This window comes from Oryzias latipes, chromosome 2 (assembly GCF_002234675.1).
Source record: "Oryzias latipes chromosome 2, ASM223467v1".
NCBI lineage: Eukaryota > Metazoa > Chordata > Actinopteri > Beloniformes > Adrianichthyidae > Oryzias > Oryzias latipes.
Genome location: NC_019860.2, coordinates 16,553,794 through 16,577,045, shown reverse-complemented (window position 1 = coordinate 16,577,045; position 23,252 = coordinate 16,553,794). Strand labels below are relative to the sequence as shown.

At 42.1% G+C, this 23,252-nt stretch overlaps 1 protein-coding gene across 4 annotated transcripts in view; it reads right to left on the bottom strand.

The window, feature by feature from the left end:
- Positions 1-23,252, bottom strand: part of LOC101159411 (multidrug resistance-associated protein 4-like) — a 142,385-nt gene that overhangs the window by 55,287 nt on the left and 63,846 nt on the right. Inside the window, exons 21-31 of one of the 4 annotated variants that reach the window (XM_023963387.1) lie at positions 20,086-20,236; positions 19,889-20,008; positions 19,712-19,822; positions 19,536-19,636; positions 19,274-19,465; positions 18,878-19,033; positions 18,357-18,446; positions 18,103-18,275; positions 17,920-18,025; positions 14,225-14,359; positions 13,714-14,149 (exon numbers count right to left, since the gene is read on the bottom strand). In XM_023963387.1, coding sequence (XP_023819155.1) covers positions 14,057-14,149; positions 14,225-14,359; positions 17,920-18,025; positions 18,103-18,275; positions 18,357-18,446; positions 18,878-19,033; positions 19,274-19,465; positions 19,536-19,636; positions 19,712-19,822; positions 19,889-20,008; positions 20,086-20,236 — 1,428 coding nt within the window. In that variant the 3' untranslated portion in view covers positions 13,714-14,056. Of the gene's footprint in view, positions 1-13,713; positions 14,150-14,224; positions 14,360-17,919; positions 18,026-18,102; positions 18,276-18,356; positions 18,447-18,877; positions 19,034-19,273; positions 19,466-19,535; positions 19,637-19,711; positions 19,823-19,888; positions 20,009-20,085; positions 20,237-23,252 lie in introns of those variants that run through there. The other 3 variants (XM_023963382.1, XM_023963383.1, XM_023963389.1) reach the window with 3 other exon arrangements.

Sequence of the window (23,252 nt, the reverse complement as noted above, 5' to 3'; positions counted from 1 at the left end):
TTCTAAAAAAGACTTTATTATTAAGTGAATTGGGCATCTTCGCTTAGACTGCTGTCCCCCTGACCAAGTCCCAGATGACGGATGGATGGATAGTTGGTTGTCTGGAAGTGTTTTTTTCTGCACAAATGCCTCTATGTGCAGAAATAGTTTTTGTGTTCGTTTGTGTATTAGTGGGTTCTCACCGGGTGCTCCGGCTTTCCCTAGATTCTAAAAAAGACTTTTTTTTAAGTGAATTGGAGGCTAAACAATATGGTCAATGTCTGCTGTGGCCAAGATAATAATAACAGTTAAAAATAAATAAATAAAATACACAAATTGTTAATATAATTTAAAAAAATAATAAATCACACAAAACGGTTTTATAATAAATAAATAAAGACATAAAGACACACCTCCTCATGAGAGGTTACATGCAGTTATGGAAGGAAGGGAGGAGATGTTTCTTACAACATGGTCTCCATTTTTAAACCATCTGCCTTCCGACTTAGAGGGTCTACTTTTACAGGGACAAAACATTAAGCAATCTTCTTTAACGCCTTGTTCATAAAAAAACTGACCAGTGGACTGTAACACCTGTGGAAAAAAAAAGTTCACATCCTTGTATGTATTAACTGCCTGTATACCTATTTATTTATTTTTTGTCTTTACTTAGTTTTTATCTTTTTATTTATTATTAATATTTTTTAATTATTTTACTTGTATGGCTGTCTTAAGTTGAAGGGTGGGGTGGGGGGGCTGACATATTTTTGATACTTGATGCTTAAACTGTTCAAATGTTTTTGTGTTCAAATTGTTCAAATTTTGAAAACAAGAAAATAAATAAATATCAGTCACCAAAATGTATAGATAATGAACCGAATTAAAGTTTGGCAGTCTTGTGGGTTTTCTCCGAGAATTTCGGTTTCCCCACAGTAATTGTTAGTGATTGGCTAGTGACTGATAAATATCCCCTCCCTGAATCGCCACCTTATCGTGGTGGAGGGGTTTGCGTGCCCGAATGATCCCAGGAGCCGGTAGCCGGGTGGTATTTTCCACCTCAAACTGGAACTGGGAGATTGGCCAGACTAAGGGTGATTCAAACAAAAACCTTTTCATTACTAGATCCTCAGCACCACAGGAACCTGCAGAGATGAGGCTGTGGTAACTGAAGACGAGTCGCTGCACGGGATAAAATAGGTTGCTGCCAACAGAGAGGCTCTCCAGCTGAGAGACTCCTTCATGATCCACTTTCCTGCAGAGGGAGCAGACCCATGGCAGCTCCAGAATCCTGTTTTCTCTCCTCCAAGGACTGACCCACAACGGCTCTTTTGAGAGCCATCCACAAAACTTTTAAGAGCTTGATTCTCTCTTTTTCACAGTTTTTACTCCAAACTTTTAAAGTACTACATTAGTTGAAAAGGTAAGAGATGAAAACAGGTAAAATAGCCTTTTAAACAGCCTCGGACCAGTTTAAAATGCAGCAAAGTGCAACATTTTTCAATCAGATAGAAATATGTGCCAATAACATCCACTTTCTTTTAATGTGTGATGTTTAATGTTTTCATTTATTTTTTATTACCTCAAAATTTGACAAACTTGCTGTTTTCAAGACATTTTGGGGTTGAAGTGCAGGAATAAAATTCATTACTTTTACTTTATAGCTGAAGATTAAAGACGTTTACATCTATGCTACTAAATTCTAATAACTAAGCAATACCAATTTGTAGGAAATTTAGGACTAAAGACAACAACATTCACCAATGTTTATGTTGTTTGTAATAGAACACATAAAAATGCATTTTTTAACAATATCCTGCACTCTCAAATGTTTTACATATTCATCATCGCCCAAACTTACTACAAAACCAAACAGAAATAATAAAAAAACAAAAAATGAAACGAAAATGCTCTACGCATCGCCCGCCGTCACCGCCTGCCTCTATGCCACCAGTGTGTAAATGTGTTTGTGACTGTAAAGCACTTTGAGTTTGCCACTTTGCCACTTTTTTTCTAGTTTCTGTAACATAAATGTTTTAATGTTGATATAAAAAAAGAAGGCCCTTTTTAATATCTATATCTATACACAAACACACACGGGGAGCCAGTTTAGCTCGTGCTGGTTTGCGGCGCCTTCCGTCCGTGAAACCAGGGTTCAAACCCGGTCTGCTCCCTATTCCCTTCTCTGCTTCTGTGCCAGTCCCAAGCCCAGTTAAATTGAGAGGGTTGCGTCAGGAAGGGCATCTGGCGTAAAGCATTATCATGTTAACCATGCGACTCGTCCTCGACGGAGAGGTTGTTTCACTGTGGCGGCCCCTGATGGGAAAAGCCGAAAGAGAAAGATGACACACACAAAATATCACTAATGATCAGAAACAGGTGTCCTAATCACTTGGCCTGTTCACAGGTGTATCAAATCAAGCACTAATTCATACAGACTGTAAAGAGGTTGCAGACTTTCTGCTCAGTCAATTGCTACAGAGCTCCAAATGTCATGTGACCTTCAGATTAGCCTAAGTACAGAACACAGAGAGCTTCATGGACTGGGTTTCCATGGCAGAGCAGCTGCATTCAGGGTAAAGTTTGTGTGAGTTCTAGGTTTCCTTTTTGGTAAAAAACAAGAGAATAATTTCAACCCCTAACATTAACACACAATTTGAGGTTAGTTGAGCCTTTCTTCTTTCTCACGCTCACTGCCCTTACATCCAGTCAAATTAATGCTGTTTCTTTTTTATATTTCTTTTCCATATGAGGCTATTGATGGTAAAAGTTTAAAAATGGCCACCAGCCAGACTTTTTGCCATCACTTTTGCCTTATACTACTCCATCGTGCTTGAAAATGCATTTTTTTTTTTTTTTCTCATCAAACTGTTGGATTGTTGGAAGAAGTTGCTGTTGGAAAGTGTTTTGGTACCATTCTTTATTCGTGGCTGTGTTTTGGGGCAAAATTGTGAGTGATCCCACTCCCTTGGATGAGAAGCAACCCCACACATTCATGGCTTGAGGATGCTTTACTGTTGGCAGGACACAGGACTGATGGTAGCACTCACCTTTTCATCTCCAGACAAGCCTTTTTCCAGATGCCCCAAACAGGCTTCATGGGAGAATATGACTTTGCCCCAGTCCTCAGCAGTCCACTCACCATACTTTTTGCAGAAGATCAGTCTGTTCCTGATGTTTTTTTTTTGGAGAGAAGTGGCTTCTTTGCTGCTCTTCTTGACACCAGGCCATCTTCCAAAAGTCTTCACCTCCTTGTGTGTGCAGATGTGCTCACACCTGCCTGCTGCCATTGGTGAGCAAGCTCTGCACTGGTGGCATTCTGATCCCACAGCTGAATCCTCTTTAGGAGACAATCCTGGCACTTTCTGGACTCCCTTGGACGGCTTGAAGCCTTCTTAACGAGAATTGAACCTTGAAGTTCCTGGTGATCCTATAAATTGTTGATTTTTTTTTTTTTTTTTTTAGGTGCAATCTTAGTTGCCACAATATCCTTGTCCGTTCCTTCAGGTCACCGTCGTTAACACCTTGAATAAAGCCAATCAGCCTGACATGATGGACTTCAGCATTGTGTTCGTCAACTTTCTCATGTGAGTTATCCAGACGATTACTGAAATGATCTCAGCAGGTCCTTTAATGACAGCAATGAAATGCAGCGGAAAGTTTTTTTTTTTTTTTTTTTTTTTCTCTCGGGATTAAGTTAATTTTCATGGCAAAGAAGACTATGCAATTCATCTGATCGCTAAGCAGCAACTTTTCCAATTTCCTATATTTATGTAATTCTCAAAACTTTTGACCACGATAGTAGTTTTCTTTAAATGGAAAATACTTTAAGCCGAAATTCCCTTTTAGGATTTATCCAGCAGAAGTTTGAGTCTATTTTATTTATTTTTTTTATTTTTTTTGAAAGACTGTCTGCAGGTGTTCCTGCAGATCCTGGGTCTCATGGCGGTGGATCCTGATCCCCGTGCTCCCCCTGCTGGGGTTTTCCTTTTCCTGCAGCAAGACTTCATCAAAACCTCCAAAGAGATCAAACAGCTGGAGGACATGAGGGAACCCCCCCCCCCCCCCCCCCCCTCCTATGATGACAACCGGGGTCAGTTTGAGGAAACAATTCCAGGGATTCTGTTTTCCATGCTTCCATACAGTGGCGCCTCCAGACATTTTTCAAAGGGGCGGCTGGCAGGGGGCCACTTTAAATCTTGGGGTGGCACACAAAAACCATGAGTTATATTTTTAAAATTCATTCTACTGACGTAAAACAGCCTTTAGAAAACTAATAAATTTAAATGCTACTGATATATTTTGATTTATTTTGTTTATATTTAACGCTTCGATGTGTTTGCTTGGGGTGTTCAGCTCTTGACTGGGAAATATCTATAATGAAAAAAAAGTCAAATCACTTGTTCTGTAATATAATACCCTTCCATGGTAAATATTCATTATATCTGAAGACATTTCTATTAAGACTAAGCATGAAACAGTTTTATTAGGGCAACATAATTCTAACTTCACCTGTTGGTCCAGGAACAGGCCGAGCCCCTGCTTTTGCTGAGTTCTGCCTTGTTTCTCTGACCAATGATGCTGACTGTCCCTCGTCTGATGCTGTCTCATCTTTGTCTTCCTCATTATCTTCTGTCAGTCATGCTGCTCTGTCTCATCTTCCTCCTCCTCACTACACCTCTGTTGCTCCCCTACCATCTCTTTCACTCCTTTTGCTGTACTTTTCTTCTTAAGATAAGAATATATGTTGGTAGACTTTCTTTTCGTTCGCTGAAAATTGACATAACGTACACAAGCATCAATGAATGACTTTAGGTAACTGTGGAAACAGCTCAAAAACGCATCGAAATGCTGCAGTAACACAACTCAAAAGTCCTCATGAAATACCGGGGAGGTGCATGTGGCGGGGACGTCCTTTTTTTTACGTACAACAATAAAATGTAATCGCACATCCACCACCGCTGAACATGTGGCGTAGTTGCAAATGTGTTCGTCGACATTACAGTTCAGTTGATTTAAATTACAGTAAACAGATTGTTAAAAGACACCACAGAAAATGTTTAACAATGCGTGAAGATAAATGTAGTGTTTTGGGATGTATGTGTGCGTGTGTGTGTGTGTGTGTGTGTGTGTGTGTGCGCGTTTGTATGAGTGTTTTGTGTGTGGATGTGTGTACATATACATATATAGATAGATAGATAGAAAGATATATACGTCTGTGGCTCGTATTAAAAAGTGCCCTCTTTTTTTATATTAATATTAATACATTTGTGTTACAGATACAAGAAAAAAATGTGGCTGCAAACCCCCCCTGGTATCCTATAGGACCTATTTTCTTGTAACAGGGGGGTTATGAGCTGCCAGTTCTGTTTATGCGGCTTTTCTCGGACTTTTCTCAGTGAGAGAAGCTGCTGTCTCAGAGAACTGAAGAGACGACGTGACAGTGAAGCAACTTGTACCTGTGAGTTCTGGTCTAACTAGTGGCCGTCCACTGATTTAACAAGATTAAATATGCTTCATATTTTAGAAAAAGTATGTTTTTACTGTTGCCAGATGTCTGAGCGGCGCATCAATTCAACACAGAGCAGATCATGCAGGGACAGGAAGCTGGGTACTAAATTAAAAAAAAAAACACTGGAGGAGTTTTCAAATTAAATGAACAGAATTTATGGCGAGTTCACAGCCACGGCTGACACTAAATTGATCTGTTTAATGAATTATTTATGGCTCGCAACAGTCACTGACAGGACCATATTGTTTTTGCAGTGGGAAAAAATTCAGCTCATTTCACACACCTGGTACATGGCGAAACTTAATTTTGGGCATAGTGAACAAAACCATCCCCAAGACGCACATAAGGAATATCCAAAGGCAGTTTTCAAATTATTATGGGATGGCCAATTGACCTACAGCTTGGTGACCACTTTTCAGATTTGGCTTTTTTTATGTTTTTCAACAATATGGGAAAACAACATTTTCGTTAATGTGATTTTCACGGAATTTCACGCACATGCCGCCAGCTCGAGTCTACAAACACCACAGCAGTTTCACTGACCTTTGACTTTGGGAAAAGGTCGCCATCTTGAATTTAAAAAAAAAAGCACCTTTACTCATGGTTAATGGCAAATACTTGCATAGCGCTTTTTCTCTTCCTTGAAGGCCCAAAGTGCTTTACAGTCACAAACACATTCACACACTGGTGGCGTAGAGGCAGGCGGCGAGGGCGGGCGGTGAGTAGAGCATTTTATTATTTTATTTCTGTTTGGTTCTGTAGTAAGTTTGGGCGATGATGAATATGTAGAACATTTGAGAGTGCAGGATATTGTTAAAAAATGCATTTATATGTTTTCTATCATAAACAGTTAATACAATTTAGTAGAATAGATGTAAACGTGTCTAATCTTCAGCTACAAAGCCTTTTGTAAAAGTCATGAATTTTATTCCTGCACTTCAACTCCAAAATGTCTTGAAAACAGCAAGTTCGTCAAATTTTGAGGTAATAAAAAAATAAATGAAAACATTAAACATCACACGTGAAAAGAAAGTGGATGTTATTGGCACATATTTCTATCTGATTGAAATTCACGTTGTCCACACGTCATCCGTGCGGCAAAGTTGCACTTTCCTGCATTTTAAGTGCGTCTGAGGCTGAATTTTGGTTTTGGTTGCACATATTCCAAATTCAAGTCCCATGGCATCTGTTTTCACAGACCTAGATGTGTGATATTTGTTCTCCACATCTGACCCATCCCCTGGCAGAGCGGTGAGCTGCAGACACTGCAGCGCTCAGGAACCATTTGGTGTATTTACTAACCTGAGCAAGGTGATTCCTCTGGATTGTAAAATGTTGCTGTCATCATTTTTGCAGGTAATTGTAAAACATTGCATCCCCTTTTGTGATTCTTGGTGTGCTTGTTTGGACATTCACACGGAAAGAGGGGAAGACTCAATGCATAGTAATGGCACATGTGTGTCACGTCGTCTGTTCCATGATGGCAAACCCTGTAATACATATCCATGGCTTTTATGCTACAGAGCAGCTTCCTGCGCCTATAGCAGTGTGATTTTACGAGGAAGAGGGCAGTTCTGCTCCATTACAAATGTACTATTTTACCTGTTTTAATCTCTTACCTTTTCAACTAATGTAGTACTTTAAAAGTTTGGGGTAAAAACTGTGAAAAAGAGAGAATCAAGCTCTTAAAAGTTTTGTGGGTGGCTCTCAAAAGAGCCGTTGTGGGTCAGTCCTTGGAGGACAGAAAACAGGATTCTGGAGCTGCCATGGGTCTGCTCCCTCTGCAGGAAAGTGGATCATGAAGGAGTCTCTCAGCTGGAGAGCCTCTCTGTTGGCAGCAACCTATTTTATCCCGTGCAGCGACTCGTCTTCAGTTACCACAGCCTCATCTCTGCAGGTTCCTGTGGTACTGGGGATCTAGTAATGAAAAGGTTTTTGTTTGAATCACCCTTAGTCTGGCCCGTTTCCCAGTTCCAGTTTGAGGTGAAGAACACGACCCGGCTACCGGCTCCTGGGATAATTCGGGCACGCAAACCCCTCCACCACGATAAGGTGGCGATTCAGGGAGGGGATATTTATCAGTCACTAGCCAATCACTAACAATTACTGTGGGGAGACCGAAGTTCTCGGAGAAAACCCACAGGACTGCCAAACTTTAATTTGGTTCATTATCTATACATTTTGGTGACTGATATTTATTTATTTGCTTATTAATTTTATGTATTTATTTATTTATAAAATAATTGGTTTGTGTACTATTATTTATTTTTAATTGTTATTATTATCATGGCCCACAGACCATATTGACCATATTGTTTAGCCTCTAATTCACTTTACAACGTCTTTTTTAGAATCTAGGGAAAGCCGGAGCACCCGGAGAGAACCCACCAATACACAAAAACACAAAAACTATATCTGCACACAGAGGCATTTGTGCAGAAAAAAACACTTCCAGACAACTATCTATCCATCCATCCATCCGTCATCTGGGACTTGGTCAGGGGGGCAGCAGTCTAAACAAAGATGCCCAATTCACTTAAAAAAAAGTCTTTTTTAGAATCTAGGGAAAGCCGGAGCGCCCGGAGAGAACCCACTAATACACAAACGAACACAAAAACAATTTCTGCACATTGAGAGATTTGTGCAGCCTTTGTTCACCCAATATTTTTTACATTTCCAATTTTCAAACAATTTATTGTAAATACCATTAACCCTTTAACTACAGAAACAAGACTAAATCAATTAAATTAAACAAAATGTTGTAAAAAAAAAATAGCTTTTCTAACTGCATTTGATCATTTCCCATTTTAATTTACGGGGTCAAATTAGGATGAAAAAACAGATTGTAAATTTTAAGAATAGAGGTTTTACATTATAACTTGAATAAAAAAATAAATAAAAATAAAACTGTTGACCAATGAACAATAATGTTAATTTGTAACATCTGCTTTTTTGTGTTGCCAACTTTTTTTTTTTTTTGAGTTCTACAGTGTTTTTGAATTTTGTTTTAAAACTTTAGTTGATGTAATTCAGAAAATCATCAAAATAGAGTTCATCACAGAAATCTTCTGAAATACATTCTCTGAGGAGCTGAGGTAGTGATGGTTCTTCCTGCCATGAAGAGGAAGATTCTTCTGGTTCTTCCTCAACATTTAGTTCCATCTCAAAATTTGCTCTCCTCTCTGTCAGTTCAGATCCAACATTGGTGTTAGCTGCCTCTTCAAAGCCTTGTGGGTAATAATTGTTGTCGGTGCTCCTAAAAGTCCAGTTTTCTGGAATCTCTTGTAGAGCTGTGTTCATCTCTTGAGAGTTTGAGTGAACTGGTTCAGACATTGAAGGTACGTGAGATATTTGGTACTGAATGAAAGGTTCAGGATTTTTGTTTTCCTCTTGTCTGAGCCGTTTGGTTTGATAATCTGGAACATTGAAAGAATCATCTCTTCCTCTTTTGAGTGACTTTCCAGTTTGTGCTTGAAGATCTTTCTCAAAAGCTCCAGAAGTTTGGGAGTCCAATGATGCTCCTGGACTTTCATTAAAAAAGTTATCAGTATTTATTTCAAGAATGTCAAATATGTCCTCAAGGGCAGCAGGAGTTACAGACTCCAGTAGATCTTCTAAATGTTTTTCTGCAGAGACATTCTCTGAAGCAGATTCATGGACGGGGCGAGCTGGGGGTTGTGGATGAGACTGCCATAAGTCCAGAGATTCTGTGGGTACCTTTGTCAAATCTGGTCCCATCTCAAAGTTTTTTGTTCTCTTTTTCTGATCGTTTTCCTCTTCAGAAGGCCGTGCGGTAGATGTTCCACGTCTTCTCCTATAACCTAAGTTTTGTCTGTGAGAGTCTAGAGCCAGCCAGTTTGTGAGGTGGTCAGGCTCCTTAGGTAGGCTAGGGACTTGGTAATGATTGACAGGTTCAGGATGTCTGAGTCGTTTGGGTTGATAATCTTGAACATTTAAAGAATCATCTCTGACTCTTTTGCGTGACTTTCCAGTCTGTGCTTGAACATTTCTCTCCAAAGCTCCAAAAGTTTGGGAGTTTGATAATGCTCCTGGACTTTCGTTGAAAAGGTTGTCAGTATTTTCAACAAGGGTGTCAGGCATGTTGTCAGGGGCAGGAGCAGTTACAGAGTCAGGGAATTCAGTTAAATCTATAACTTCAAAGACATCGAAAAAGTCTTGATCCATCTCAGTTTGGTTCATCATAATCGTTTGATTATAATAAAATTATAGTATAAACCATAGAATCGTGGTTTGTGCTACAATTGCAGCAGTTAGATACAATGGGGTATATGCAGAGAATTTTACTGATGACATCATTGAACATTGTGATGTTATCCACTGCATAATGAGATCAAATGACATCACATGACGTCACATGACGTCACGAGTCACATGAATCACATGACGTCACGACATCACATGACGTCACATGACATCACATGACGTCACAAGTCTCATGAATCACATGACGCCACATGATGTCACATGACGTCACATGACTTCACATGATAATATCCACACAGTGATGTCATGTTTGTGAGAATTGTCTCTCAATGTTTAAAATGTTGAGCCACACCCACAGGCAATTTGATTTTATAAATGTTGAGTAACATCTAAAAAAGACTGCTCTGAACCGGAGCGGCGCCATTCTCTTTCCAACTTGCGGGTTGCTTGTTTAAGAGAACGTGTTTCAGCGTTAAACCACATTGCTACCCTGTTTTGTCTGACGAGCTTGGGTTTCAGGGGGGCAACAACATCGAGCGTACTCCTAAGGGCTTGTAAGGCATCATTGACAAACAGGTCATTTATACTAAAACTGATGCTATGGGAGCTGGTCTCAGAGTATTTGCTCAGAATGTTACTAAGTATTGGTTGAACCGTGAGTTTAAACTCAGACACAGAATTATCAGATAAGGTTCTTCCAAGCTGTTTTCTGAAACATACTAACTACATGTCATTCTCTGTAGCAGAGATCTTTTGAAAAGCCAAAGGCAAAGCACACTCAGCTCAGGGAAAGTCAGTTCAAACATAGAACCCACACAAACTCACACAAAGTCAGTTTACTTTTGCTAGACGTCTAAGCGGCGCATCAATTAACACAGAGCAGATCATGCAGGGACAGGAAGCTGGGTAGTAAGTACAAAATAAAACACCGTATTATTACGTATTACACACGTATTATTTTATAATCATATTTACCTTCTTTAAACTCTGTATCTTTCAGTTTTACCATCTTTTTATATTAAAATCTTTCCAATCACAACAAAACAAGTGTTTAGACTAGACTATACGATTGAAAAGGGAATTTAGCTGTGTCCAGATGATGAAGCAAAGGTTTGTTTCAAAGTAGCCAACGCAGTGAACATATAGAACATTTGGACCATGTGAGTCTGTCTGTCTGTCTGCCTGTCCGTCTGTCCGTCCGTCCATCTGTCTGTCTACTTCTGATCAGAAAATAATCCTTGGGTTCTGTCTTGCTTTGATAAAACATCAAAATGATTGGAACCTGGTAAACTGCTCCGCTTGCTCTAAATGGACCAGAGAAAAGTTGATTTTGAGACTCGATGAACTCACTCGGAGTGTTTTATAAATAAATAAAAAAAGTAATCTTGTGTTTCCAGATTGTCGGTGGAGAGGGTGGTGGAGTACACGGAGCTGGAGAGCGAAGCAGACTGGGAAACCCAGTGGCGTCCTCCACCTTATTAACCGACCCAAGGGTGAACTTTTCCCACAACCCAGACGGGCCTCGGGTCCTCAAAGACAACAACACCACCTTCCAAGCCAGCGAGAAGGTGAAGCACCTGCTGGAATAAAATCCTGTTATAACAGTAAGTACAGAAATATCTGCTGAACGCTGCCCCCCACCCCACCCCTTCTATCTGTCCAGGACCCGGTTCTCTTCACCGACACTGTGAGGAAGAACCTGGACCCGTTCAGCCAGCACACCGATGAAGCTCTGTGGCAGGACCTCCAGGAGGCGAGTACCCTCTTCTTCCCCACACGGCCACAGAACTGAGGCGGGGGGCTTCACCTCCGTGTTCCACCCTGCAGGTGCAGCTGAAGCCTGCAGTGGAGGAGCTGCCCCAGAAGCTGGAGACGGTTCTGGCCGAGTCCGGCTCCAACTTCGGCGTGGGTCAGAGGCAGCTGGTGTGTTTGGCCAGAGCCATCTTGAGGAAGAACCGCATCCTCATCATCGACGAGGCCACGGCCAACGTGGACCCGAGGTGAGATTCACACGCAGATGCAGTTCCTCACATCACCACTAGGGGACTCACTCACTGAATCATTGTTCAGGACTACAGTTTGATGCTCATTGAAAATGAATGGGAAAAAAACTTAGAAAGATTTGGATTAAGATGAACTTTATGAATTCTCCGTAGAGAAATTCAGTTGTAGTAGCAGCACCATAAAATAAATTAAAATATACAGGGAAGAAAAATATACAGGCAAAACTCTTATTTACATGTTCACCCATGGCTGCCAGATGAATTGTAGAGTCTGATGGCTGATGGCAGGAATGACTTCATGTACCGTTCCTTTGCACAGCGGGTAAGTCTGTTGCTAAAGCTGCTTCTCAGTTTGTCCACCATGTTGTAGAGAGGATGGGAGGGGTTGTCCATGATGGTCCCCAGTTTAGCCAGTAGTCTGTCCCCCACCACCTCCTCCAGATTGGCAAGCTTGAAGCCCATGACAGACCCAGCTTTTTTAATGAGTTTATCCAGTTTGTTGGCATCCTTTGCTTTGACACCAGCACCCCAGCAAAGAAGATGGTGCTCGCCATGACAGACTGGTCAAACATGTGGAGCATCCTGCTGCAAACACTGAAGGACCTGAGTCTCCTCAGGATGTAAAGTCGACTCATGCCCTTCTTGTAGACCGCCTCAGTGTTTGTGGACCACTCCAGTTTATTGTCCAGATGGACGCCCAGGAACTTGTAGAACGAGACACTTTCTACATCCATCCCACCGACACAGACTGGGGAGGGCGAGGACTTTCTCCTACTGAAGTCAATCACCATCTCCTTTGTCTTGGCCACGTTTAGCAGCAGGTAATTTTCCACAGACCACCTGACAAAACACTCCACAAGGCTCCTGTACTCCTCTTCACGTCCAACAGTTTTCAAAGATTTCCGATTTTTATGTATTTTACTGTTTAGATCAATTTAAAATAATACCCTAAACACTATAATTCAAAAAATTTAGCACACTGTAATTTTATACATTTATTTAATTTAAAACATTTCTTTTAGCATTATGTGATCATTTTCTAAACTTTTTTTTGGTCTGTATTTCCAAAAAAAACGTTTATTTAAGCTGTTTTAATAGTTTATGTAGCATTTTAGTACAATCAACTTTTATTTGAAGTTTTTTAACAATTTTTAAAAAATTCTTTAAAATATATTTTCCATTCACATCTAGAACATTATGCAATAATTTGATTTCTTCAAATTCTTTTGGGTTTTGGTCAAAATTTCTGAAGGTTTCCTTAATTATTTCTGATTTCTATATGTGTTCTTTAGTTTTTTCCTGCATTTACACTTCACAGAAAATCCATTTTTTTCAATATTTTTAGCTTCAGTGTTTAATTTTGATCCAACAAGTTTCAGTTTCTTCCTCATGTCATGGCGTCAATTGGCCACCAGATGTCATTGTTTCTAAAACTGAAGCCATAAAGTTTCATCTTGTTTCTTTTACTAATTAAATCAGCATTACTGGGATTTAAAGTCATGAAACATTTATAAAACTTATTTAATAAGTATAAGTATAAAACCTTTTTTCATGTATATTTTGGGCTCAACGCGTGTAACGGGGCATCATTCTTATGTATTTTCTAAAGAGGGCGTGGTCTTCACCAATGATGCTTGTGATTTTTATGCAAATGATTTTTTTCTTGCTTGGTTTCAGGACGGACGAGCTGATCCAGAAAACCATCCGGGAGAAATTCAGAGCGTGCACCGTGATCACCATCGCTCACCGCCTCAACACCACCCCACCCCCTGAGGGACAAGCTCCACCCCTCTCCCATTGTGGGGGAACTAAACCACGTTTTCCTGATGTTCTTGAAGGCAGCACAGAGAGCAGAGCCGTCCTGATGGGCTGCAGACTCTGAACACAGGTGAGGCGGGAACAAGGCGGAGCCTCCAAACTGAGGGATTTCACGCTCCAGAAACTGCTTTCAGTGAAATGAACTCATGATTCAAATGTTTTTAATGAAACACAAAGATGGAAAAAATTCTTGAAAGTCTAATTTATTTTTGAGGTTTTTATAAATATTTGTATGAAGAGTTTTTGAGTCTTCAGCTGCTTCAAAAACACATAAAAAACTGAAATGTTCATTTAGTGCAGCAAAGTATTTACAGAAACAAACTCTTCATCCTCTCAACAACGCTCGCCTGTGAGGAAGAGGAGAACTCTTCAGCTCCCTTTCTCTCTCTGGCTGGCGTTCGATGCCGGCTGTGGCTGTGGTGCAGCGTCCCAGCAGCGTCCCAGAAGCAGGGAAGTGCTTCCATCAGAGGCCGGACCCTCTCGGGCCGGACTCCTCCGTTCTGAGGCAGCAGCGTGTCTGAGCTCACAGAGCCGTTTCAAAGATGACCAGGTGACCGTCCGCCGTCTCTGCGTGTCCGTTCGCCGGAGCGGCGGGACGTTGGCTGCTGTTGAAAACCTGCAGGAGGAAAGGCCCGGTTTGGTTCTGCCAGAACTTTGCTGGATCCTCTGAGGTGTCTCCTGTGGAACTGACCTGTTTGGCTGCTTCATGTAAAGCTGCAGCTTCCTGTTTGCCCGTCTGCTGAACCATCTTGAAGAAGATGCCGTCTGGATCCTGCAGCAGCACCAAGGGTTCTGCAAAGGCCCGGATCCGACCGGCATCCAGAACCTGCAACAGACACCAGCATCCAACTGAATAATAAAGTTGTTGTTTTTTTTGAGAGCCTCCGTCTCTTATTTGTCTCAATAAACAAAAATCTTCACTGATGAACCTCTCTAATCCAGAAAAGCAGGAAGGAAAAACTGATGAAGATCTTTAGAATTTCAATCCAGTTTGATGAAGAGGAGGATGTTGATCTAATGATTGTCTTCATCAGACCTTCATCTTCACGCTGCTGATCAGCCACTAAACTGACTGGTGGATGATGTTCATGTCTGAGTTATCTCCCTACATCTGAACAGAGTGGCTCAGTGCAAAGACGTCTGACCACTAAAGTGGAAGTGTGAGGGTTCAAATCCCACCAAGGATATTTGTAGAGAAACTGAGCAGTTTTTTTAGAGTGTAGATGATCTTCATCTTAAATCAGAGATGAGCTCCTGTACAGACACAGACAAAGTAGTTCAGTGGTAATGACTTGAACTCATAGACACAAGGTTGAGGGTTCAAATCCCTTTGTTTGTCTTTGTAGTTTTCTTCAGAGTGTAGAATGTCTTCACCTTAAATGAGAGATGAGCTGCTGTTCTGACACAAGCAGAACAGCTCAGTGGTAATGATTTCATCTGACTAGCAGATGAGTGAGGGTTCAATTCCCCCCAAATACATTTGTAAAAAACAGATCAGAGTTTTTTCAGACTCTGGAACGTCTTCAACTCATTAGAACAACGAGCTGCTGCTCTGGTGCAGACATGATGGCTCAATGGAAAAACATCAGACCATCAAAGCAAAAGGTTGAAGGTTCAAATCCCACACAATCTCTATGTAAATAATCTAATAGTTTTTCCACAACGTAGAACTTCTTCACCTCATAAGAACGGCAAGTTGTTGTTCTAGTCTAGGTAGAGTAGCACAGTGGTAGAGAAGAGGGTATTAAAGTGGGAGGGTGCAGGGTTCAATTCCCAGTTTGTGACAGAGGCAGTAACTTACCTCTGTCAGATTGAAGATAATTAAGTCAGTGTAGTTTGTAAAGGTGAAGGAAATGGGAGAAAGCAGCAGAAGATAGGAAAGGTTGTAGGATAGAGAAGAGTAGCACAGGAGGAGAGGCTGGTCACAGAAAAGGAAATGAAAGATAAATCAAAGAAAGATGTGGCCAGCCTCTCAGGGGGAGGAAGAATGAACTGAGGGGAAGAGTACATAATCTGTACAGAAAAATGTTTAGAAAGAAAATTGTTTTTGTCAATTTTGAAGAACTTTAAGGGAAGTTCTGAAATTTTACTATGTCAGCAAGAAAAATCTATATATTCCCACTACACTCCCTATCTCTCACTTTCTTTCTCTCCTCCCATCCTTTGCTGCCTTGCTCCCATTGGAGACTGGCCACATTTCTTTACCTCCTTTTTGTGGCCAATCTCCACCCACCCACCACTGTCCTGCCTCCCTGACCTCTACACCTGCCTACACTCTTTCTTCCTGAACTATCTTCAGCTAACTTCCCCCTGATTTTCTATAATCCTATCTTTACTTCCTGTTTAATCATTTTAAGTCCTTCTTATTTTTATCTGACAGAGGTAAGTTACTGCCTCTGTCTCAAGTTGGGAATTGAACCTGCACTCTTCTGATTATTAATAACCTGCTCTCTACCACTGTGCTATTCTACCTAGACTAGCACAGCAGCTCATCGTTCATATCAGGTGAAGATGTTTCTAACTTGTGGAAAAACTCTTAGATTATTTACTAAGACAGATAGCAGGATTTGAACCTGCAACCTTTTGCTTTGATGGTCTGATGTTTTTCCACTGAGCCATCATGTCTGCATCAGAACAGCAGCTTTTCGTTCTTATGAGGTGAAGATGTTCAAGACTCTGAAAAAAACTTATTTTATTTAGAAAAATGTTCAGTGGGAATTGAACCTTCAGTGTTTTGCTCCAAGGATCAAGTCATTACCACTGAGCTGCTTTGTCTGATTCAGAGCTGCAGCTGTTCTCTGATTTAACAGGAAGATGATCTACACTCTTAAAAACCTGCTCAGTTTCTTAACAAATATCCTTGGTGGGATTTGAACCCTCACACTTCTCTTTCAGGGAGGGACGTGCTACCACTGAGCCACTCTGTCTGCATCACAGCACCAGATCGACTCCTATTTCTAGAAAGTGAGAGAAACAAAATCTAAACAGAAACTTTCAGTAGAAGATAGAAGTCTGTGATCCATCAGTGACATCAGCAACTGAACGACTCCAGACTGAGAGGTAGTGGGTTCAAGTCCACATAATAAAATCTCATTGTGGTTCCCTTAGAGGGAGGGGCGAAATGTGAGGAAGACATCTGGTATCATGGAGGCATTTCATCTGTTATGCAGACATAAAATCAACTCTTCTGAGGAAAATGTAAAAATTCGTTTCATTAAAATCCTCCAAGATTCCTCAGGTCTGATGGAGATCAGCAGGACCAAAGCCCCACAGCGAGACACAATCCAGAACGGTGAGTCTCAGCTGTGGACCGGCCTGGAAGTTTGGAAGAAAACTCAACTTTGGAATCATTTTAGCTCTTCTTCCTACTTTTACTCTTTATTTTTTCTTTTTTTATGCCAAGCACTGAGGTGTTCTGTAGCAGGAAAAGTACTTTATGAATAAAGCTGAATTTGAACTTAAAGTCCCACTCTGATGAAAATAGGTTTTAACTGGTTCTTGAGAACATATTTAAAGAAAAATGAGCTCAAAGTTACATTTCTGAGTATTTCTTTATTCAAATCGTTGAGAATCAGGAGCAGATATTAAAAAATAAAGCTCTTTTAAAAAAATGGTATTTGCTATGTAGAAAATACACTTGGTGGGCCAAAATCAACACAGCATGTAAACAGAGAGCTCTCAGCAACCTATGTCCTGGAAAAAAACTACTTTATTTGATTTTGGCTCTAAACAGTATGATCATAATTAAAACCACTGGGAACGATTTGAAAATAGATCAAAAGAGGATCAGAGTGAGACTTTAAATTAAAAAAGTAGTGAGCATTTTGTTGTCCTGCACTCGAGTCTTTTTAGGGAGCAGTGAGTAAATTCAGACCTCAGAGTCTTCAGCAGCTCTTCTAACTTTAGCCCCTCCCACTTATTAGACCTTTATTTAAAGGCTGTTGATTGACAACTTTGTGTCTAAACTGGACCCACATAGGACCTAAAAACACAACAGAGCAACAGCCGTGGAGTGTCTGCCCTTAAAGCAGGAGAGCGCAGGTTCAAATCCCAGACTGAGGCGTTCTCTTCACCTCAGGTTCTCTGGAGGAGTGATGAAGATGTCCACCTACGTCTTCAATCATGAACAGGTTAGCTGGAGTCCAAACACACAGTTTCAAGGAATTCAGCAACAATTTACAGATAAATGAACCAGATTCCTGTTTGATTCAGTCCAGATTCTCACTTTCTGACTCTTAAGGATGAAATGAAAGAAGAAACTTTTGACTGAAAGGTCAACAGTTAAAGAAAGAAAGAACTCCATGATGGTTCTGGAAAATAGGAAGAAAGCCTAAAGTTCAGAATTTCATGAGTCGTCTGGCGCCGTTTGGATGGGCCGGCGCTCACCAGTATGCGGTCGCTGTCGATGATGGTGTTGAGGCGGTGAGCGATGGTGAGCACCGTGCACTCTCTGAACTTCTCCCGGATGGTTTTCTGGATCAGCTCGTCCGTCCTGCGGGGACACAGAGCGCTAACGGTGAGAGCAGGTGGGGGCGTGTTTGGACAAATGGACCCGGAGTCCCGCCCCACCTCGGGTCCACGTTGGCCGTGGCCTCGTCGATGATGAGGATGCGGTTCTTCCTCAAGATGGCTCTGGCCAAACACACCAGCTGCCTCTGACCCACGCTGAAGTTGGAGCCGGACTCGGCCAGCTGCGTCTCCAGCTTCTGGGGCAGCTCCTCCACCGCAGACTTCAGCTGCACCTGCAGGGTGGAGCTCAGCTTTGACTCCGCCCACAGAGAGACCAACAGGACAGGAGGAAAGGGGGAAGAACCGTCACTGACCTCATCTAGAGCGTTCCACAGAGCTTCATCTGAGTGTTGGTGGAAAGGATCCAGGTTTTTCCTCATTGTTCCCGTGAACAGAACCGGGTCCTGGAGACAAAAGCTTTTATTTTGGAATTTGAAAAAAAAAAATTAATTTCAACATTAATTCATAGACTTTATACATGTTGTATATTCCCAGGTGGAAATTTCAATATTTGGTGAATTAATATCACTATGAAAAACCTGTTGGTTTAACCTTAAGACTCTTATTCTTTTATTGTTGAACTTTTGATTTTCCTTATTCTCCTTTAAAACAAAGTGAAACTCCAGATTATTATTCTAATCTCAGGTTACGAATGAAACCACAAATTAACAGATCCCTCTTCTGTTCCTCAGACTTCAGTTTTTTATACATTGTTGTTTCCTTTTTATGCATCAATAAGGTTTTTGAAAAACTCTAGGACAAATACCACTATGGCAGCGCTTCCAAAATAAGAGCGCCTCCTTCTTGGAACAGGAAGTCAAGTGATGCGGGTCACCTGGGGGATGATGGACATCTTCTGGCGCAGGTCGTGAAGGCCGATCTCAGACGTGACGACGCCGTCGATGTAGATCTTCCCCTGAGGTTCTGCCAGGCGGAACAGAGCCGAAACCAGAGAACTTTTCCCGGCGCCGGTTCTTCCCACGATGCCGACCTGAAACACAAACAGATGTCAGATCCTGCAGACGCGTCCATCTGTGAGAAGGAGGAACGCGTCATGTTGGACTACATCTGATATCAGATTTTTAAACATTCAAAGTAAATATTGTGGAATGTGTTTTTTTAGGTTCAGTTTCTTCTGGATTCTCTAAAAGCTTTTACTGTGAAAACCAGAGGAAGTGGTTCTGGGGGAGAAAGTTGGTGAAAGTGCTGTGAAGTCAAGGAGGTTCCTGACCTTCTCCTGGGGTCGGAACACGGCTTTGAGGTTGTGCAGCACCGGCTGGCTGTCCTCACTGTAGGTGAAGCTGACCTGGTCAAAGGTCACCAAACCTTTACTCGGCCAATCAGGAGGAGGCCGCTTCTGCGTTTCCCAGGGTGCCTCGCTCTTGAGATCGGAGTACTCCACCACTCTTTCCACAGAGATCATCTGCAAACAGAGGCGGAGTCAATCGTCTGCAGCTGCAGATGTTTGCGTAGCCGTCTGCTCTGCTTCTCACCATGTTCTCCACCTCGGCGCTCTGCCTCACGCCCCACTGGAACATGCCCATCAGCGTGACGGCGTAGGTCAGAGCCAGCCCGACAGAACCCGCGTCCAGTTCTTAGGAGGAAACAGAAAGATGGTTTTCAGGAGAAGTTGTGGCGCCCCCTGGTGGAGACCTGCAGTGTTTCTTACGGTTTCGGAGCAGCAGGACGCCAAAGGTGGTGATGGTGATGAAGATGGCGCAGATCCCATCGAGCCAGACGGCAAGCCAGCGGGCGGTGGTGATGAAGAGGAACCACGCTCCTGTGCAGAATCACAAAGTCTCAGTGAGGCGGCCTCACTCTGAACCCTTGAGGGGCGAGTCCACACCTGAGTGCAGGTCCTGATGGGCGTCGAACTCTCTTTGGAAACGCTCCTCAGCACCGAAGGCCCGGATGGTCCAGAGGCCCTGGAGGGACGAGGACAGGTGGGAGAAGACTGGACTCCGAGCTGCAGGACAGAAAGAGGAGGTCAGGAGGGGGCAGATGCAGGCCGATCATCATCATGGGGGGGTTGGGGGGGCTTACTTGTGCCCTCCAGCCGTTTGACCTCTCTGGATGTTTTGAGGAAGTATCGCCGCAGGAAGATGAAGACCAACAGCAGGGGGAGCATGGGGATCAGGATCCACGGGATCACGGAAGCGGCCACGGCAACGACGCCCAGGATCTGCAGGAACACCTGCAGACAACAGAGCCTTTCAAAATAAAGCTCAATCTTCTGTTGAATAAATCCTAAAAGGAAATTCCAGCGTAAAGTATTTTCCATTTAAGGCAACTTCTATAGATGACCCTCACTTTACTGCTGAAACGACAGGAAGTGTCGTTTTAGAGTTAAAAAAAGCACATTTACTGTTTTTATACCTCAGAAAAAAAACTTCTGCTGCATCAAAATAACAACAGAATAAAGACAGGAAGTCCATGACAGAAACAAAAGCACATGGAGACAATCTCCCTATAAAACAAACAAAAAAAGGTTTGGGGTTTTTTAGTTGCTCAATACAAACTTGTCAGGTTGTGCGTCCATTTGTAAACCTTTTCTGTCGAATGTTTCACATTTTGAAAAAAATAATGAAATTGGAAGAATTATTAAAACATTAATACAATAATATATATATATGTAGGTGACTTCTAACCTGAACGAAGTCCACAAATGTCAGCTGCTGCATCAAAATAACAGAATAAAGACAGGAAGTCCATGACAGAAATAAAAGCACATGGAGACAATCTCCCTATAAAACAAACAAAAGGTCAAATTCTGCGTTTTGGAGTTTTTGTTGCTCAATACAAACTTGTCAGGTTGTGCGTAGGGTTGTGACGATACCATCGTCCATCATGATGGGTGACTGACATCCCGATGGAGAGACACCATCGTGATGCCACGCCCCCGCCACGCTGCGAGTTGACACCATAAGCCGTGGTTACATGTGCAACATATCTTGATCAGATCAATGGTCGGATTACAATTAAATCGTGTAGATGGACCCAGAAAAATGTTTTCAGAATATAACAAACGTTCACATGGGTCACACTTTCGGTCCGAATAAATCATTCACACATGCGCAGTAGTGTTTGAAATACCGGAAGAGGAAATGAGTTCCGCCCAGCGGCTACATCCATAGATATGTCAGCTCGGTAATATACTAGATTATCCAAAAGACAAAATTCCCAGCTACAAACAGAGTAATGTTGTGTACTCTATCCACTGCAAAGAGAACTGCAATGAACAGTATATAGGAAAACCAAACAACCTCTACACAAGCGGCTTTACCAACATCGCAGAGCCAACCCAAGTGGACCTGAGTCTGCAGTGCATCTCCATCTGAAGGCCACAAACCACTCATTCGAGGACAGTGAAGTCCGAATTCTAGCCAGAGAGAAAGGATGGTTTGAGCGAGGAGTGAAAGAAGCCATCTTTGTCAAGAAGGATAAACCTTCTCTTAATAAGAATGGTGGTCTCAGGTTTATTCTTCCATCCATCTACGGCAGTGTCTTGAAACCTAAACAAACCAAACCAGTTCCACCTGAGTCGTTAACCGCTGAAAGAGATGACCAGTTTGGGGACGGAGTCACTGGCTCCCCAACCCCCAGCTGAGGACAAAGGACTATTAACGACCCGAAACCATGTAGGCTAAGTGGACAATACCTCCAGTTTCAGGTCTGACTCCTCCCCCATGGACGCATATATATACCAGCTCTTAGACCAGCTAATTCAGAATTGACAAAGCCTCTTGGATAAGAGGCGAAACGTCTTCTAACTTTAAAAACCAAGTCCAGATGACATCCCCTAAACCTACTAAAATGGAACCAACCTGGATGTCTTCATAAACATACTAGATTATATTTTAAACGTGCTTTTATTAATGTTACGGTTATTATGAAACGTCTGTTCGCTCATCAATTTAATTTTATTCCGTGTGGTCAGTGCTTTTTCTGTTGAAGAACGGAGCCGGAAAGAAGCCAGGATTAGCAGTTTGCTAACACGGGCTAACAACATTAGCTTTGGATAAACATAAAATCCATGCGGGAAATTCTGCAATCTGCATCTTGGCTGAACCTTAATATGTGGGAATAACATCAGACTTTATTTTGTCGGGACACGACTGGAAACACGAATCCACGTGATTGTTTGAACAGTTTCTCAGGACTGAGCGACATTTCTGCTTTAAGCTCACACACCGCCCCAAAGCCGCTGTGTGAGCTGGCGGTCCGAGCTCTGCCCAGTCACACACTTTGATCGGGAGACCCGGTTCTCCTGAGTTCGGTAGCTCGTTCACCTAGGGCTGCGGGACAGATCGCAGTCCGAAGTCTCCCACACATAGCGCACAGGTAATAAGCATCCCCCCTTCCCCTCAAACACAAAGCTGCAAGTCCGCGCTTCACCGGTCCACTTGACTAATTAATTGAGCGAGCAGAGTACTTCTTTTCTATTTTGTTTGTTATTTTTTTTTGTTAAAGTCACTTCCCTCAGTTTATCCTGGATCATTGCGGATGACTCATTAGTTGGGAAATAAAATAAATAAAGCAATAAAGTAAAATAATGAATAATAATTATAATAAAGAAAAATTCAAACCTGAATGAAGTCCACAAACGTCAGCGGCAGAAGTGAGTCCAGCTGACCGATGTCTTTGGAAAACCTGTTCAACACTCGTCCTGCAGAAACAAACATCCTCACATCAATATGTGATCTTTTATTTAAAGAAAAAATGTGAAATATCAATTTCACAAAGAAAAACATAGTTACACGTGTTTTCTCTCAGGTTTCAGCTTGTGCTCATTCCTTTCCTTATCACTGTTCAGAAGTGTTTTGTTAATAAAGTTGGATTGAGAAGCGGCTCACCGATGGGGTTGATGTCAAAGAACCTGACGGGCGTCTTGAGGATGGAGTTGAACATGCGGTTGTGCAGAGCCTGAGCGCACCTCACCAAAACGTTGAACAGGAGGAGGTTCCTCATGAAGCCGAAGACGATGGTGGAAGCAGTGAGGCCTGGGGGGGGAAAATGATGAAAACAGCATGCTAACCGATGCTAACCAGCATGACTGCAGCGTGGGAGGAGCTTTGTGAGCAATACCTGCATAAACGCCCAGGTAGAGGTTCAGATCCAGCTCCTCTGTGGCGTTTGGTCCATTGGGGATGCTGTTGTTCTTCGGGTTCAGTTTCTCTTGCTCTGCAGCCCTGCTCAGTCCAAACAAACCA